Source organism: Hippoglossus stenolepis, chromosome 16 (assembly GCF_022539355.2).
Source record: "Hippoglossus stenolepis isolate QCI-W04-F060 chromosome 16, HSTE1.2, whole genome shotgun sequence".
Lineage (NCBI taxonomy): Eukaryota > Metazoa > Chordata > Actinopteri > Pleuronectiformes > Pleuronectidae > Hippoglossus > Hippoglossus stenolepis.
In genome coordinates this window covers 13143860-13163130 of record NC_061498.1, presented here as the reverse complement: position 1 = coordinate 13163130, position 19271 = coordinate 13143860, and the positions used below count along the sequence as shown (strand labels likewise).

Here is a 19271-nt window from a genome sequence, read left to right as displayed (position 1 = left end):
GTGGCGGTATGCATATTGACTTACTATAGAGAAGAAGAAGACGCCACCATGGCTCTGTGTGAACCTTAGCTTGGATCTAAGATTCGCTTTCTGAGAGTTTTATTAACGTTACATTTCAAAACGCGTCTCTTTCAGACTGATAACGATCCGTTTCATGAAGCCGTTCAACGAGTGAGATACTTTTCACCTAATGCACCTTTGTTTACGTTTTAGCAGATTGATGCTAACGCCACTGTCAGTCATTGAAACACGGAGGCTAACTTCTAATGCTAACAGACACATTTATGTCCCTTATAATTATATATTGCAGCTACTAAGAACTGCGTCATTTAACATGTCAGCCTATAAACAGAGACTGGACACAGACGTTTTGCTAACTTTAGTCTGAAACGCTAATGCTAGCTGCTAACTTCAGTGACATGTACCACTCGTAACTAGCTAGACGATGCTAGCTGTAACCTTAGCCTCATACGTGTGTGTTGACGCTTGTGTGTTTGTGTTTTTCTCACGCAGATTGTTGTGAACTAGGTTGTGACACCTCCAGTTGAGATGAATCGCCCCAAACCAACAACTCTCAGGCGGCCCAGTGCCGCCAAACCATCAGGTACGACGCAGCTCCCACTGCCACCTTGTTGTTGCTGCTTTTTCTCAGCTTGTGTTTATGATGATATATAGCTAAGAAGGACAACATCTCAACTGTCCTGTGATGTCCTCTTCTCCCAGCTCACCCACCCCCGGGGGATTTCATCGCCCTCGGATCCAAGAGCCAGGGGGCAGAGCCCAAAGCCCCCGCTGTCCTCCTGAAGCCAGCCTCCACAGGTTTACCAGCGGACCGTAAGAGAGAGACGTCCTCAGCCCTTCCCTCCTCATCGGGGCTGTCCAGCCTCACCAAGCGGCCCAAACTCTCCACCACCCCTCCGGTCAGTGCCCTGGGAAGACTCGCCGATGTAGCTGCGGTGGACAAGAGGGCGATATCCCCCTCAATAAAGGAGCCATCAGTGATTCCCATTGAAGGTAAAACAATACTTGGATTTGTGTGTGTTTACGTAGAAAACCCCTTCAATCCTTCAACCAGTTACAAGTTATAAAACTCTTTTAGTACAAACCAGTAGCCTCAGTGCACCCCCCGGTTTGGCTTTTAACGTTATTGCGATGAAAAGGCAGAAACACCTGACGATGCCATGTACAACTGAAGATTATTACTTTCATGATAACAGCCAGTCTGACAGACCTTTATTATGATGGTTACACAACTGTTCCTGGTTTTTTTTTCTCTCCAAAGTTGCCAAAGTGCTTGTTCATTGTGGGAACTCGCTGGTTTCTCTATAAATCTATAAATCGACCTTAATATGTTATGATTTGGCTGTTAAAATTGAACTGAATTGAATACCTTTTTTTTTTCTTTCCATAACTGTTTTCCATGGGTTTTGTGAAGCACTTTGTGACCTTGTTTAGATAAGTGCTATATGAATGAAGTTGTTATTTTCCTTTGATTTCAGTATCCCCAGTGGTGCTGCTGGACGAGATTGAAGCCTCAGAGTCTGAAGGTAACGATGATCGCATTGAGGGACTTCTGTGTGGAGCGGTGAAACAGCTCAAGTTGAACCGAGCAAAACCTGACATCACGCTCTACCTCAGTCTCATGTTCCTGGCCAAAATCAAGCCCAATGTGTTTGCAACTGAAGGAATCATTGAGGTGAGACTGCTCGTACAGTAATGCTGTAATGTCTGTATCCTGGGAGAAATGTTATAATTATGTAATGTACACCATCCCTTAGCCTTTGCTTGTTTTTAAATCACAAAGTAGCCCAGAAGGTCAAATATTTAAACATGTATTATGCATTTATTAGCTTGTTTATTTTTTTACTTTGCTTTGAATTATATCTATTTATGTTAATGCATGAGGAAAAAGAATAACTGGAAAGTTGTCTTTATTAAAACCAAAACACTAAACAAAGTATTGCAAAATAATTGACTTGAACCTCACAGATGTTGGATTTTAAGTACTGTCTTTCTGACTTTATTCCCGCTCTTGCCACCAGGCCCTCTGTAGCCTCCTGCGTCGCGATGCTTCTATCAACTTCAAAGCGAAGGGGAACAGCCTGGTGTCTGTTCTTGCGTGCAATCTGTTGATGGCCGCCTACGAGGAGGATGAGAACTGGCCTGAGATTTTTGTTAAAGTGAGAATCTCCTTAACTGTCAAATAAAAGTCATATATTCCTTTTTTTTAATAAATTATTTCAGGCATGTATAAACCTTTTGCTTCTGAAATGTTTTTGCAGGTTTACATTGAAGACTCTCTGGGAGAAAGAATCTGGGTGGACAGTTCTCACTGTAAGAATTTCGTCGACAACATCCAGACTGCTTTTGGCACAAAGATGCCTCCGAAGAGTATGCTGCTTCAGGTGGACACCGGTCGCTCTGGTGGAGATCTCAGTGCAGGTGCAGTACATAGAGAAGATAGACTGGATTGTTGGATGGTTAGAATTGCTATTGCAGGAAATAAGTGTCAATTGTTAATGGCACTTTTTTCCCTTTTTAGGTAGCAGCCCCCACCCTTCAACTCCTGATGAGGATGACAGCCAGACAGAACTGCTGATAGCAGAGGAGAAACTCAGCCCCGAGGGTGATTGGCAGGTGATGCCGAGGTATGAAAAATAGTCATATTCTTAGACGTGAGTTACACTACAAAACTCTGTCCAACAGACGTCACTCAAAACTGTCATTTGCGCTTAGACAAAATTCAGTGTCAATATTTTCCAGTCTAGATGACAAGGAAATTTATGATTTCTGCAGAATCTATCAAGAGTTGCTGTAACATTTTCCCTCTGTCGCTCCCTCTGGGGTTATTGTAGGTATGAAGAACTGGCGGAGAGTGTGGAGGACTATGTGCTGGACGTGCTCAGGGATCAGTTGAATCGCAGGCAGCCGATGGACAACGTGTCACGGAACCTGCTTCGTCTGCTTACAGCCACATGTGGCTACAAAGAGGCCCGACTCATGGCCGTGCAGAGGCTGGAGATGTGGCTCCAGAACCCAAAGGTAAGAAGCGTCAGACCCTGGAATAAACAAACACCTGAACGGCTTTATGTCACTGTATCTCACTGGCTATAGTTGCTGTAAGCTATTGCATTTGGAAATTCAATCTTGACTCTATAATTCCATAAGAAAAACAAATATTGTTGATTATTGTTTTAAATTGATTATTAACTTGCTTTCTTAAATTTTTAATGCGTGCAGCTTACTCGACCGGCCCAGGACCTCCTCATGTCTATGTGTATGAACTGCAACACCCACGGAGCAGACGACATGGAGGTGATCTCCAACCTGATCAAGATCCGGCTCAAACCTAAAGTCCTCCTCAACCACTACATGTTGTGTGTCAGGTGTGTCTTAGTCTCAGTTAATCTTACTTCTTTTGTCTTTGGTGACTCGCATTAACTGACACTTTGCTGTGGGATTCTCCAGGGAGCTGCTGAACGCAAACAAAGACAACCTGGCCACGATGGTGAAGCTGGTGATCTTCAATGAGCTGTCCAATGCCAGAAATCCCAACAACATGCAAGTTCTCCATACAGTGCTCCAGCACAGCCCAGAACAGGCTCCGAAGGTACAAATGGAAAACATGGAAATGGAAGACTTGTCGTCTTCATCAGTGTCTGTTTTCATCTCTTGGCTTTTTTATTTCTGTGTCTAAATTCTTTTGTTTCCCTCTCTCTGTCTCCCCTTATGTCTGTAGTTCTTGGCGATGGTGTTCCAGGACCTGCTAACCAATAAGGATGATTACCTCCGCGCCTCCCGAGCTTTGCTGAGAGAGATCATCAAACAGACAAAGCATGAGATTAACTTCCAGTCCTTCTGCTTCGGTTTAATGCAGGAGAGGAAGGAGACCAGCTATGTGGACATGGAGTTCAAAGTAAGATCAAATGAAAACTCCCCCTGTCATTTTAGCTGCAATCATCCTGCATTTAAATTGTGCTCTGAACTGTTTATCGCTGTCTCTCTCTGCAGGAGCGCTTTGTTATCCAAGTGACAGATTTACTGACTGTCTCCATGATGCTGGGCATCACTGCTCAGGTCAAAGAAGCCGGCATTGCATGGGACAAGGGCGAGAAGAAGAGTCAGTCTCGTGTGTTTGTTCTTATCTTGCATTTAATAACCATAACGCATTTTTAATAGGTGTTTGTATTTCCCACTAAACGCGTGTCTGGATTGTTTCAGATCTGGACATCCTCAAGTCGTTCCAGAATCAGATTGCTTCCATACAGAGAGACGCTGTGTGGTGGCTTCACACTGTGGTTCCCACCATCAGCAAAGTTGGTGCGAAAGACTATGTTCATTGGTCGGTATCTGCTTGCCCCTGAACAGTTTGTGCCTCTTGAACCAATGATGTTTCCATCTATGTTGAACATAATTTATCATCACCTCTCCCACCTGCAGCCTTCACAAAGTGCTTTTCACAGAGCAACCTGAGACTTATTACAAGTGGGACAACTGGCCTCCTGAGAGTGACAGAAAGTAAGTCTCCCCTCAGGTTTAAAATTTGTGTTTCTTCAGATTGCATCTACCAACCATAGACTGTACACTAGCAACTGATATCTTTTTCTTTCTCTCCTCAGTTTCTTCCTTCGTCTGTGCTCCGAGGTGCCTCTGTTGGAGGACACACTGATGCGCGTTCTGGTGATCGGCTTGTCGCGTGATTTGCCCCTGGGCCCGGCTGACGCCATGGAGCTGGCAGATCACCTGGTTAAAAGGGCTGCTGGAGTTCAGTCTGAAGGTGTGTGAGGATCCAATCGTCTGTAACTGTGTCAGTGTGTTCAGTGTGTCACTCTGTACATTTTGCATGCTTCAGTTTAATGAGCAACCATTTTTTTTTTATATTCAAAGGGGTCATCTCCTTATTTACATCTTATCCTCTCAAGTCAGCAAAATAGTTTCAGCTAAACAAGAACAAAAGGCAAATACGTGATGTTGTTCTTTATTTTTTAAGCTGCAGAGTTGGCTGACGGTTCAAAAACAGATCTGGAGGTCCTGAAAGTGGAAAGGATCCAACTCATCGATGCAGTGCTGAATCTGTGCACATATCACCATCCAGAGAACATTCAGCTGCCAGCGGGGTACATCCAATGTCTTTAAAAACACCATTAGGTCATACAGTTTTCTGTCGATAATAAGGAATGACTCTATGTTTAAATTTCAAGGTACCAACCACCAAATCTGGCGATATCCATGCTCTATTGGAAGGCATGGCTGCTGCTGCTTGTGGTGGCTGCATTTAATCCACAGAAAATAGGTAACATTTAAATTGATGTTTCATACATAAATTTAGTTTTCAAATGTATTCAAAGTCATTAAATCGTGTCTTTTGATATATTATGTGACATTTCTTTGTTTTCTTTCTTTAGGTTTGGCTGCTTGGGACGGCTATCCAACACTGAAAATGCTCATGGAGATGGTTATGACAAAGTAGGTAAAGGCGATCATTGCGAGTTAGGTGACTCCAAGTTGATTGATGAAGCTTAACTAACACACGTCTCTGTGTATAGTAACTACAGCTACCCTCCTTGCACCATTGCTGATGAGGACACAAAGACAGAGATGATCAACAGGGAGCTGCAGATGGCCCAGCGAGAGAAACAAGACATTCTGGCCTTTGAGAGTCACCTGGCTGCAGCGTCCACCAAGCAGACCATCACAGAGAGCAACAGTCTGCTGTTATCTCAGCTCACCAGCCTGGATCCACAGTAAGACACCCAGAGAAAGTATTTCACAGTTTGTGAAATATTGACTTAAATGTGACTAAAACAGAAATCCACCGGAGCAGGGAAAATCTCTGCTCATAAATATGAATGTTTTGAAATTACTTATTGGGCTTAAAGTACTTTTAATCCTGATATTTTTTGTATCTCCCATGAAACTGTCCTATATCAATGTACTGCAGCTTTACACAATATACCATATTATTATTATTACAGTATATAATAAAATTAGATATTGTACTAAGGTCGAGGTAAAAAAAATCCTAAATCCTAAAAGGTAATGGACAAGGATAATAAGGAGTTTCCTGTTGTTTCAGTTATGTTACACTCACCTCGTATCTAGGTGTTAATTTCTGAAAAAGGCCTCAGTTATAATCAAATTTGGTTTCTTAGTCCTACCTTTTATGCAGTGGACAGTTAAGTTTAGGTTTTACCACTTAAAGTCAGTAGTAACATCCTGTATTACTCTAGATTAATGAGTCACTGCTGGTTCACTGGGAGAAGGGCTAATGGTTTTTGTTTGTGTTCAGGGGTCCTCCTCGTCGACCTCCACCACAGTTCCAGGAGCAAGTCAAAACCCTCAACCAGTCCCTGCGTCTGGGACACCTCCTCTGCCGCAGCCGCAACCCAGACTTCCTCCTCAACATCATCCAGAGACAGGTACCAGGCACTCACACATATATATGTTGTACCTTAGATAACGGAGAGATGTGTCGGCAGCTCAAGCACTGGCCCGGGATAGATTTACTGAGCCCAAAACCATGTAGCCCACCTAATAAAAGAGGAAATAACACTTCCTAGTGTCATCATTGGTCAAGTAAGTAAGGTGCATTTTCAATCCATCACAGGCTTCCTCTCAGTCCATGCCCTGGTTGGCTGATTTGGTTCAGTCCAGTGAGGGGTCCCTGGATGTGCTTCCAGTGCAGTGCCTGTGTGAATTCCTTCTGCATGATGCTGCAGATGAAAGTCTGCCGATAGAGGACGACGAAGAAGGAGAGAGCAAAGAGCAGAGGGCCAAGAAGAGACAAGTATGTTGATGATTTTAAACGAAAGCTTTCCTGTTTTTATATTAGTTTTGTTCTGAGCGACTGAGTCCTAAACCCTGTCTGTTCCTCTCAGAGACAACAAAAGCAAAGGCAGCTGCTTGGACGACTGCAGGATCTTTTGTTAGGTCCTAAGGCTGATGAACAGACAACATGTGAAGTGTTGGATTATTTCCTGCGTCGTCTTAGCTCCTCTCAGGTGGCATCGAGAGTCCTGGCTATGAAGGTATTGAACTCATTGGCAGCATATATCATGTTACAATCCCTATCAGCATTGTGTTGCTGTTTAAAAAAAATTACCCCATTTGACTTAATATATTTGTGTGCAGGGTTTGTCTCTGGTGCTGACCGAAGGAGGCTTGAAGGATGGAGATGAGCGGGAACAACCCATGGAGGAAGATTCTGCAGATGCCGAGCTCTTGCCGGGTTACCAGTGGCTGCTGCAGGACCTCCCAAAACTCCCGTTGTTCGACAGCGTGAGGGGCATGACGTCCACTGCTCTGCAGCAGGTCAGCATCCGACTCAAGCAGTGAACTGTGCATAACCGGAAGCAAAGGTAAAGCTGGAATAATGAGTAAGGGACGGAAGAATAAGTCTTGTCTGTCTGCTTCCTCCCAGGCCATTCACATGGAGACCGACCCACAGACGATCAGTGCCTATCTCATCTACCTTTCCCAGCATGCACCAGTGGAGGAGCAGGCCTCTCATAATGACCTTGCACTGGTAATCACATCATAACATGCTTTTTGTTTGAAATCAAGTTTTGATGTTGTCACAGATCATCACTGACTGTTCTTTGTGTCGCTCTCTGCAGGATGTTGCGCGGCTGATTGTCGAACGTTCCACCATCATGAACAGCATGTTCGCCAAACATTCCACCAGGCCTGAGTCCAATGCTGTGCTCTCTGCTTTCCTCACCATCTTCTCTGCTTACATTAAGAGGATGAGGAAGACGAAAGAGGGCGAGGATCTTTACAGCTGGGTGAGCACCACTAAATGAACGACTTTGTTATTTACATTTTTGGAGTCTTATTGTGGGTTCTCTCACCGTGGCTTCCTTATACCGCAATGTAAAGCAAATGGAAATTCCCCTCATAACTGCAGATTAATCCCTGTTTGATATTGATTGGTGAATTATACAGAACAGGGTGGATTAACAATGACAATGTTTTCCTTTTTTAGTCAGAATCTCAGGACCAGGTGTTTTTGCGTTGGACCACAGGGGAAACTGCAACCATGCACATCCTTGTAGTCCATGCTATGGTCATCCTGCTGACTCTGGGGCCCCCTAAAGGTAGTTCTGTGCATGTCAGATTTTAATGTGTGCATTGATGAAGAACATCTTTGATATTGTATTTGTTTTTTAACAATATTTACAGGAGAGAGCGATTTCTATGCTCTTTTGGACATTTGGTTCCCTGACAAGAAACCTCTACCCACTGCCTTCCTGGTTGACACGTCAGAAGAGGCCCTTCTGCTGCCTGATTGGTTGAAACTCAGGATGATCCGATCAGAGGTCTCTCGATTGGTTGACGCAGGTACAACTTCTCCTACTTTGCTGAAACAAACATGGCTCATCAATTACATATTGTTTTCTACTTTTAATTATTGCACATGTTTCCCTCAGCTCTGCAGGACCTGGAGCCTCAGCAGCTGCTGCTGTTTGTTCAGTCATTCGGCATTCCTGTGTCCAGCATGAGTAAACTGCTGCAGTACCTGGATCAGGCTGTTTCCCATGACACAGATACACTTGAGCAGAACATCATGGACAAGCGTAAGAGTCTTCTGCAGATATTCTGTTCTTAAGATTTTGAGTTTGGTTGTAAATCTTTCTGATTTTGTATTTCCTCTGCAACAGACTACATGGCCCACCTGGTTGAGGTGCAACATGAGCGAGGTGCCACTGGGGGGCACACTTTCCATTCATTACTGAGCTCCACTCTTCCTGCTGACAGAGGTCAGTGACTTTATCTTCCAAATGGTTTGTTTCTGTTCGACTGCGACTTAGAAAACACAATAATTATGATAATAAAGAACTGACTTTATCAACTCAAAAGAAGACATGGTTACCATGCTGTTAACATGGTTGACAGCAAGCGCAGTTTACAGTAAAAATAAATGGAGCAAATTCTTTTTGTCTTTTATTTTTTTCCTCCCAACAATCGCTCATCCCAAAAACTCTGCTCTTCCTTGGGTCATCAGAAGTACTCTCAAGAAAAATTTAAATACAGACATTCCTACAGTTATAGTTCTCAATATTAAAATTGCCTGTATCTTTATACTTTAAGGTGCCTATATACCTTACACATAATATTTCATGGCATAGATTTTTAATGGATGTAGCAGACAGAAATCTAAAAGAACAAAATGTAAATGATCTAAATTCCTCCATAATGTTTTGACATCCCTCTTATCAGATGCTTCTGAAACAAGTAAGGCTAAAGTTACCGTGGAGACGCCCCACAGCTCTGTGAAGATGAGATCAGCCAGTCAGCTTCCTGCAGTCGGGCCTGACGATGATCTCACCGGCATGTTGCTTCAGGTAGGATTTAACTAGAGAGTTTCTTCTATATTTTTCCCTCTTTAACATTTGGTGAACACAGTCTCCGAGCAAAAGTTCTTCCCTTTATTTATTCCAATCAGTTCCTCTGACTGCTTAGTCACTGTGTGAAAAGGAATTTGATTCTGTTTCCTTTACTCCGACAGATATTCCCCGTAAAGGTGGACCCTCGCTGGCATGGCCCGCCTCCTAGCCATCTCTCTCTGGCCCTGCAGCAAGCCCTGGCTAAAGAACTGATGCGGGCCAAACAAGGCCAGGTTCAGCAGGGTGGGTTGGCATTTCGCCTCCTACAGGCCATCGCTGCCCTGCTCACCTCTGCCCACGCAGGCCCCATTGTCATGTCCATGCACCGTAGCCACGCCCTCTCCTGTCCTCTCATGCGCCAACTGCACCTCTATCAGGTTGGGCTCATTAACATATAGTGCATAATTCCAATAGCTCATTAATTAACTGTGAAAATGTCTTTCTGTTTTCTGACACTTTATTTTTGTACTTTTCTCTCCAGCGTCTCGTGTCCCAGGACGTTGCTTTTTCCTCACTCTTCCTCAAGGTCATCGTTGAGGTGTTGATCTGGTTAGACAACCCAACTGTGGAGGCAGGTCCTCTGAAGACTCTGCTCAGATCCCTCGCCAGTCAGAACTCTCACAAACACAGGCATAATGATGGTGAGGACATGGCCTGTTTCTCTTTCCAGATACTGGCTGATCCATTTAATGTAAAACAATGAGTGATGCGTGTCTTTGCCCTGCAGTGCGGACAGGTTTCCTCCACCTGGCTGAGGCTTTGGCATATCGCAGAGACACTGAGGTCCCACTGAGGACCATCATCGCAATGCTGAAGGCTGGAGACAGATGTAATGCAGAAGCAGAGCTCATTGGCAAAGGTATAAATGGAGTTAGGTTCATGTGAATTAGTTTGAACTGCCTGATCTAACACTTAGTGTTTCAAAGATTAGACGATACAATTTCTAATTTACTGAATTTGTTATATAGATAATTGTCATTAAGAGTCATCAGAAATTCAATTTTTAAAGTGATTATAACAATCAATTTTATAAAAATATATTTTTAAAACTTTTTTGAACCATTTTAATATTGTAAGTACTGTGAGTGAGAATTGGGAACAAATTCAGTGGTGACCTGGTTTTTAGATAATGCAAATTAAATCTAAAAGCCTCATATTGAACGGCTCCTATAATTCAGTGTATTCGTACCTCCATAGTTCATTATCACTAAGGCATGAAAACTGAAAGCTTTTAACATTTGGTTTTCTTCCATAAAAATGCAGTTAATGTCCAAGATCCATTATTAATTATGCAGTTTTATTATGAATTTCCAGTGTTACAGGGGCTGATGGAGGTGAAGTCGCCGTATTTAGAGGAGCTTCTGTCTCTGCTGATGACTGTGGGCACACAGAACGGGACCGCTGGCCCGGTTGCAATGGTGATTTCCCTGCTGCTCCAAGAAAGTGAGGAGCGAGCCGTGAAAAAGGAAGTGGATTCTAACAAGTGAGCACCGCATTTCTATTTCCCCTCAAGTCACGCAAGAAACATTAATATTTGACGGGACTAAATAACAAGCACAGCCGCCTGTGACAAATAGCAAACCTGCGTCCGCTGCCGTCTGAGGCCTCGTACTTGTAAACTACTTTTGGATTTGGTTCAGGAAGGTTTAATTGGTTTTGCAGCTTTACATTGGCTTTACACATTCACATGCTGTGAAAATCTCTAAATACTTTACAGAGTCTTTTTCTATGTTTGGTTCTCAGCAACACGGCCGGAGAGGCAGGTTCATATTGAAAGTTGCTCATCGTCACCGGCTGTGTCTAGAAGTGTGTAGGGATGTCACAAGAACTGATACTTCAGTACCAAGTCGCTGCCAAATGCGCTCAATTTGCACCGTCACTGGTCAGAGGTTCTTGGGACCGGTGCAGTGCTCATGGTTTGCTTTCTGTTTGTTTGGTTCGCTGTGGAGTTAAACAGACAGAGACACACACACACACACACACACACACACACACACACACACACACACACACACACACACACACACACACACACACACACACACACACACACACACACACACACACACACACACAGTTCTTCCCGCAGATTATGACACAACGTGGTGTTTTAACTTAGTTGTTGACGGCGACGCGATGTAAAAGCAGGTTATTAGAGCCTCTAATTATGTCAATATAAATACACAACTATTTTGCATTTTTTCATTCTGTAAAATATAAGTATTCATATCTGCAAACAAATGCAGACAGGGATATGTCTGTGAAAGGCTCATATCGGGGTCTTGTTCAAATGGGTCAGTATAAATGGTAAATACTCAAAATTTCCTGGTTGCAGTAAATCGGCACTTTATAGCCCCACTTTATCTCGGATGTACTGTAGATTACTTTTCTCTGAGGTCTTCAGTAGTTGAACATTGTGATTTTCAGTCACATCCCTGCAGAACTAACCGTTCAGTTTGACCTTCGCCAGCAGCTCCGAGGTGACCAAGTCAGGACTGAGCTCCGGGCTGCTCGTTGATTGGTTGGAGCATCTCGACCCAGAGGTCACGTCGGTGTGTCCGGACCTTCAACAGAAACTGCTGTTCACCCTCAACAAAGTAAGATAAGCGTAAAATATCTTCAGCGAATAAGGACTGTATCTGCTGGCAATGCTCAGGTGTGTGTGTGTGTGTGTGTGCTTGGAGTCAGTCATGCATCTTATGTCTCTAATTCAGGTACGAGGCACCCCTGCGTACAGACCCTATCTTCTGGCCTTGCTCACACATCAGTCAAACTGGTGCACCCTGCTGCAGTGTATCAGTGCTCTTCTCTGCAAGCGACGAGACTACAAGTACAACTTTTTTATTTTGTTTAACATTCTCCCAGTCACAGTTTAGTGTGATTTCGGTAAATTTAGCATTAAGGTTTCTTATGCCTGGTTCACACTACACAATTTTAGGTTCGATTTTCAATTGGTAGACAAAAGCTACAGATTGGAGCCAAATCTGGGTTTGATCATCAGTTGCAATATCTCGACGAGTTGGCAACAAATACATCCAATCAAAGCACAGCACGATTTGAATGCAGTATAAAGCTTGGAGACCAGACATACAGGTCGGGGGGTTTCTCCTGCTGAAACATGGTGTTATGTGTGACCCCCAGTTGTGTAGTATAAGCACACGACAACTGCAAGACTCCCAGTTACAAGGCGGAAAGTTGTATAGTGTGAATCGCACAGCAATCCGACAACTTTGAAAGTTGTGTCGCCTGAACTTAGCATTAAAGTGAGAACTTGTGTTAAATATCTACTTATCTTTCTTCTTTTTTTTTAGATTGGACCCATCATCAGCCCTTGATTTCCTGTGGGCGTGCAGCCACATCCCCCGTATCTGGCAAGGACGTGACCAGAAGATCCCTCAAGTAAGATCAAAAGCACACAGTTATTAGAAGTGATGATTTTTTCGGCACTTGAGAAGTAGGAGGCAGTTAATTCTGCTCATGATGATGACTCACGTATTTATCTTTGCCTCCGTGCAGAAGAAAACGGAGAAGTTCGTGCTGCGACTCAGTTCAGAGGAGCTCATCAGCATGGTGGACCTGATCTTGTCTGAGTCGGAGCTCAACAGTCGCGACACACAACGTGACGACAGCAGCAGCAGCAGCAGCAGCAGCGTGGACCAGGCCTCCCGCTCCCTCATCCAGTCCCGGCTGCCCCTCCTTCACTCCTACTGCAACGGAGATCTGGAAAACATCAAGAAGGTGTCGGAGTACCTCATCAGCTGTACAAAGAAATGGGAGGACAGGTAAGGTGTATGCTTTTTGCTTCAATACTCATCTATCCTCAAATCTTCCGTCTTTCTCATCCCTCTATTTCCCCCAAAACGCATCTGTTCAACACATTTTTATTCTACAAGTTTCCCCAAAGTACTCATTCCATCTATTCCAACACATCGTATTGTTCTTTCTAATTAGCTCCAAACAGTGAAAGTAATTTTTTCTCTTCCTGTTATGGTGCGCGGATAAACTCGGGAGAAAATCGCACAAGATTTTCCTTCTCAGTGCAGATGAACTTTCCTCTGTCAGCCACAATGCCGTGGACCAGGGAAAACTCGATAATTAGGTCTATTGGTGTGAAATTAAAACCAGCAGAAGTCGTCTATACTGTGATCTCTTTAAAAGCTCAGTGTATTATAATGAAGCCAAGAGGATTAAGGCTGAAGCTCTAAACTTGCCTGTGTTGTGAATTCCTGCTCTGACTTAGCTGTCAGAGATCAGGGTGCAACTCTTTGTGGAGGCAAACCCTCCTTTCATGAATGTGTCTCTGGTTATTAAACCACTTTAATGAGGAAACTTTGGCCAAGGTCAAGCAAAATTAGCTTCCGAATTACAGTATTTTAAGTACAGCTAAGCTGCCTGGTGAAACGGCTGCTTGTGAAAATGTGGCGGGATAAAAACATGTTGAAAGTAAAGGGTTTTGGCCTTGTGTTGAGTAAACACACGACTGCATGTGAGGCATTCTTCTTGCGAAGGCTCGCCGTCGGATAAGCTGGTGTTTATTCCAATTACACAGCAACTATTGAACAACTCTCTTCTCTTGGTCAAGGTCGCTGTAGTTTGGCTGAACATATAGCTGTAATAAACTTTTCAGTCACTGGGGAGTATAGTGCATCATTTGAGCCTGACACGGGCCTGAGCCACTAAGAGGATTGTATGAAACTGCAGTGACTCGGCGGCAAAATACCTCAGAATTACATTATGCTATTCATGCGCGTACTTTGTATTAATGCACATTAATTATTGTGGCTTGTAGACGGAAACAATAGAGAAGTGCTGGATCGTGCTCTTTAATCTGTGATTTCGTATTAACTCTGATGATAATCACTTGAAAGTGATGGGGGGGGGGGGACTTAAATTCACAAAAGCCAACTGGGAACATAGTCTGCTTCATAATGTTTGTTACTGTATAGAGTAGAGCTCACTTGAGTTGAAAAGCTGCAACAAACTTTTTCGTAGCCGCACGAAATTGGTCAACCGGTCACTGTCAGTTAAACGGCTTCAGGCCACACAACTCAATAACATCGGGGATTACAGTGTTGATGATTTTGCCGCTAAGCCGCTGGATTTTCGATGCACAGCTGAACTGTCCTGAGCCAATAATAACACGTACACACCGTATACTTCCCTCTCTTGTTTATTCTGTCCTTCAGTTCGATGAACAAGAGGTGCCAGAACTTTCTGCTGCAGATCTACCTGCACTTTCCCGAGGTCATCCAGCACGTCACCCTGCCCGAGGGCACCCTCAGCAGCGGAGGGGCTGCGGATGGCAGCAGCTGCAAGGTGAAGATCTCTTACAGACAATAAATACAACCGATTATGATGTGGCACTTAAAGTTTTATAGTAGATATGTCACTTAGAACCAGAGGCTTGATATTCAGTATCTTCTTGGGTAAATTTGAGTGAGAACAGATTGTGTCATTGCTGTGTAAATATAGAAGAATAAAGAATGAAAGAAGGAACAGGATGTCAATGCCTCCATACATAGGTTGTCAGGGATCACTGAATGGTTTGAGTTTGAAAATGATGTGAATCATTTTCCACGGCCTTCACCGACACCAGATCTCAACCCAGCTGAACATTTTGGGCCGATGTGTTCGATTCAAAAGACCAAATATCTTCTGGAAGAAGGATTTTATTGTCTTTTTTCCGTATTCATAAACGGCTCTTTTGTACTCATCAGGTCAAAGAAAATGTGCTTGATATTGATTACTATTTGAAATACCATATGTAAAACCATGACACGGCACAGAGTACAGTTTTTATTTCCATTTCTCAGCTCGATGTCCTGGTCCATCGTCTGGTCACCCTGCTCGCCGACGTTGGCGACTCAAAGTCTGTCGAAAACCGCGTGTCTGACGCCAACCTCGCCTGTCGTAAGATGGCCGTGTCGCACCCTGTCCTTTTGCTGAGGTGAAATAAGAAAAGAGAAAATATTTCATGCAGTTGTATTAATCTACAAATTAAGAGATTAACTGCCACCGCCACAGACGACGATACAACCTGCTGACTTTTTTTCTCCACAGACACCTGCCCATGATCGCAGGGCTGCTCCACGGCCGCATTCACCTGAACATGCAGGAGTTTCGCCAGCAGAACCACATGGCCTTCTTCAGCAACGTGCTCGCCATCCTGGAGCTGCTGCAGCCGCTGGTGTTCCACAGCGACCACCAGAGGGCGCTTCAAAACTGCCTTCTCTCCTTCATGAAGGTCCTTCAGGTGGGCGGCTGGCAGGCGTTCAGGTCCTCACCAGGAGATTCAGAGCAGAGATTAGATTCACAGTGTTCCCGTGTGTTTCCCCCTGCAGAACTTTCAGAGGACTCGTTCTCCGTTGGTCTTCATCAACAAATTCCTGCAGTTCACGCAGAAGTACATAACGCACGATGCAGCGGCCGCCATTCCTTATCTACAGAAGCACTCCAACATATTACAGTTAGTATATCATGGCAATATCCTTTTTTAGGTTAATTTGTGACGCATTTTAAACTATAAATTGTGTTATTGCACAGAGATGTAGCTCTGCTGTTTCTCCTTTTAGGAATATGTCTGCAGAAAACCCAGACCTGGTCCAGCTGAGGTCTCTGCTGGCTGGACTCACTCTGCCGGTGAAAAACTCCTCTTCAGAGTTCGCGGCAGACGACAGAGATGGTGAGCACAATTTTCATATCAGGCTTTCTCTGAGCACAAACCTTTGTCTACCTAGAACATGAGCACACTTAAAATAGGTTGTTTCTGTAGAATCTTATTTCTTAAAGTAAGACGCTGATGTAGTTTTAGACTATAATCTCTGGTTACATTTTAAGATTTAAACCTTAAAAACAGTTTTGCAGAGGCATTCATCTTTCTGAATAATTGTGTTTTTTTCTTTTTATCAGATGAAGTGTCCACTGGTCCCCTTCCCCTCGTCAACATATCTGCCTCGGTCTCGCTGAGCGCGGGGGACATGACCATGTACCTGAAAAAGATTTCAAGAGGAGAAGCAGTCGAGGGTAACGAAAACACACCTCTGCTGCCGAGATGCCTCGTGTATTCATCCCGTTTCATATTGAGTAATACCTCGTTTTTTTTTTTTTTCTCGCCATAGATGTGTTGGAAGTGTTGACAGAGGTGGATGATAAGTCGAGGAGGAGCCCAGAGATCATCCAATACTTCGCCGTGAGTCATAAACAACAGGCACACACACTAAAAACTCGGGGTCAAGTGTAGCATCCGTCAGTGTGTAACCCGTCCGTCACCACCCTGTGTCTCTGTTGTTTGTAGAACGATCTGCAGAGACTCATGGTTTCCTCTGAGGAGCTGTGTCGGAACATGGCCTTCAGTCTGGCCCTGCGCTGCATTCAGAACAATCCCTGGTAAGTTCACAGCCGACCTGCAGAGAGCAGGCTGGGGCCGAGAGGGAGTGTGCGGAGATAAACGAAGAAGGGAATACATAAATAATCAGCAAATTTAAACCATCAATTGTTTTCATCAGTTTCTATTCATTACGTAATGTGTGTGTTTTCTTCGCTACAGCCTGGCAACAGACTTCCTGCCGACTTTCATGTACTGTATGGGCAGTGGTAACTTCGACGTGGTACAGACCGCTCTCAGGAACCTTCCAGAATACGTGCTTCTCTGTCAGGGTAAGAGGAAACACTTCCTTGTGGACAGTCATCTGGGTAGAAGGAGTCACTCCCATGTCTGTCTTGGATTCTCATTTGATCATACAATACAAACATATATTTTTTATTAGCAAATAGTTATTTAATGAAGCATGCATCCTTGTCTCACACATCCACAGCTGCATTATTTCAAGTCCTGTTTTTCTGCTCCCTCCAGAACACGCAGACATCTTGCTCCACAAGGCGTTTTTAGTGGGCATCTACGGACAAATTGACACCAGCTCAATGATCGCCGAGTCGATGAAAGTCCTTCACATGGAGGCGACCACATAGCGGCAAAGCTTCCGACGTCCACTGTGTCACTCTCTGCATTCCAGATTTTTGTTTTAGTTCAACCGTTTGATGTCCTGTTCATTTGATCACAGCAGATAATCAGACTCTCCTCAGTGCTTCACATTAGATGCTCCTCCAGCGAGCGACACACCCACCAGTAGTGGAATAATTTAGTGACTTCAAAGAATGTATTAAAACTCCCTCTAAATTAGTAGAACATGTAATAATTACAACTATGAAATTACTGTTATTGCAATAAAGTCGCAATTAGTGCATTCATTACTCTGTGAAGGAAGTAAATTATATTTTTAATTGAAAATCTGACAATACATTAACCAGTAATGAAATTCGAACAAAAACCCGGAACATTATTAAGTGATGTTATCATAACATTCAACATATAAAACAGAAAACTGGGTCAATAATAGAAACGGTTGATTTAATAATTAAAAAATTGTAATGTAATTATATTAAAATTATATTAATACTTGTCATAATTATAGTATTATAGTACAAGTTGGAAAATAACGTGTTCAGTTAAATTTAAATGATTATAAACATTTATTTTTAGAGGGAGATTTATACATTTGTGCAGTTACTAAATTATCAGCAATTACATTATTAAACAATACAAGTGTCGTGTATTTACACTCGTATTTTTAATTTTGGCTTCATATTTTCAATAGTTTGAATATTAAACAAACAGTTAAAATCACACCATACTTTGTTTGTGTAAATGTTTTAATAAACATCTAAAACATTTTCATCAAGATCTGTCTCGTGTGTTTTATGAGCAGTTTGCTAAATATTGAGTCTGACAGCGAACACGTTCAACATTTGACTGCAGTCGCCAAACAACTTAAAAAGTATTAAAAATGAGAAGCAAAAATACAAAAAGAAATTGTCATTGCTCAAAGTAATCACAACTGAAATGAATAATTTAAAATCATCTTCACTGTTACTAGAACACTGTCTGTGAGCCGCGTTGATATCAACTGAATAAACTATGTTTTGGGGGAAATGATGTTTCATTCATCTTTATCTGACAGAAAGTGAAAAGTGCAACACATTCCTGCAGCGGAGACATTTTACCACTGTTTAATTGAGAAGCAATTTAATGTTGAAATTATAAAAAAAAAAGAAGAAAAACACAAATTTCCACAAGAACCAATTATTACCTTTCAAAGAAACATGTTAGCACCTCGGACGAGATTGAAGGGGGGGGGGGGGATAAATGGTGGGAGGTTTTGCGGCCTTTCATTTCATTCCAATAACTCCTGGATCCTGATAAAACTGGAAACAGCTGTCATTGGAACGCTCGCTCTTCACTGGGGTGTAACAGACAAATTAAAGGCGTGATGCACACGCTGTGATGGAAACCATTTTGCCATGAAAGTGTGAGTTGTTTTGCCCGCTGCCTCTGACTTAGTTCGGGAAAACCTCTTGATGGGAGTCACAGGGATTTGTTAAACAGTGTGTGGACATGCCGGCAAACTGGGAAAGTGGACGTCCCCATTCATGGTAAATTAACCATAGCGGTAATTGTTCAATCACAGAGACCAAAGGCTGCTTTGAAGACGCAATGTGGGTAGAGGCCATTTTTGCAACACAGACCGCTGCTGGTGTTTTGTTACATAGGAGGAGATGAAGCCACGGCACGGTTGAGGATCCTCAGTGAGGGCGAGACATGCCCACACTGGTGGGTCAGTGGAGTCTGTCGATCAGAAGTAAAAGAGATACGCAGGCTGGAGGTGAACAACTGCAAGCAGGTTACTGCAGCCTGGAGGTGACTTCAATTTAAGGCACTTAAAGGAAGTTTTATCATGTGAAAATAGTCATATACAGGATTTAAATAAATATTACTCTCAGTAGAGCACATACCTCCACCAAAGCCAAACAATCCTTCACATGATTGTC

General features: G+C 43.2%; 1 protein-coding gene across 5 annotated transcripts; it reads left to right on the top strand.

Annotated features, from left to right (window-relative positions):
- Window positions 1-15: 15 nt before the first annotated feature.
- On the top strand, window positions 16-18124 carry ints1 (integrator complex subunit 1). 5 transcript variants are annotated; one of them, XM_035181145.2, is made up of 48 exons: window positions 16-171; window positions 514-604; window positions 724-1014; window positions 1500-1696; window positions 2043-2180; window positions 2283-2442; window positions 2543-2648; window positions 2856-3042; window positions 3241-3386; window positions 3469-3610; window positions 3740-3916; window positions 4012-4120; window positions 4222-4342; window positions 4441-4518; window positions 4620-4777; window positions 4991-5117; window positions 5202-5293; window positions 5406-5466; window positions 5547-5744; window positions 6290-6419; window positions 6608-6787; window positions 6879-7028; window positions 7132-7311; window positions 7421-7525; window positions 7617-7784; window positions 7985-8096; window positions 8182-8340; window positions 8430-8576; window positions 8661-8759; window positions 9220-9344; window positions 9509-9763; window positions 9868-10027; window positions 10114-10245; window positions 10701-10869; window positions 11860-11983; window positions 12101-12216; window positions 12698-12785; window positions 12903-13168; window positions 14573-14702; window positions 15200-15333; window positions 15447-15639; window positions 15728-15852; window positions 15959-16068; window positions 16296-16409; window positions 16505-16575; window positions 16681-16772; window positions 16933-17042; window positions 17239-18124. In XM_035181145.2, the coding sequence occupies exons 2-48, from the start codon at window positions 550-552 to the stop codon at window positions 17352-17354; spliced, it is 6603 nt and encodes a 2200-aa protein (XP_035037036.1). In that variant the 5' UTR covers window positions 16-171; window positions 514-549; the 3' UTR covers window positions 17355-18124. The 5 variants fall into 5 exon arrangements, with proteins under 5 accessions (XP_035037036.1, XP_035037035.1, XP_035037034.1 ...); XM_035181144.2 differs by having other exon boundaries at window positions 11857-11983; XM_035181143.2 differs by having other exon boundaries at window positions 4012-4129; window positions 4997-5117; window positions 11857-11983.
- Window positions 18125-19271: the final 1147 nt, after the last annotated feature.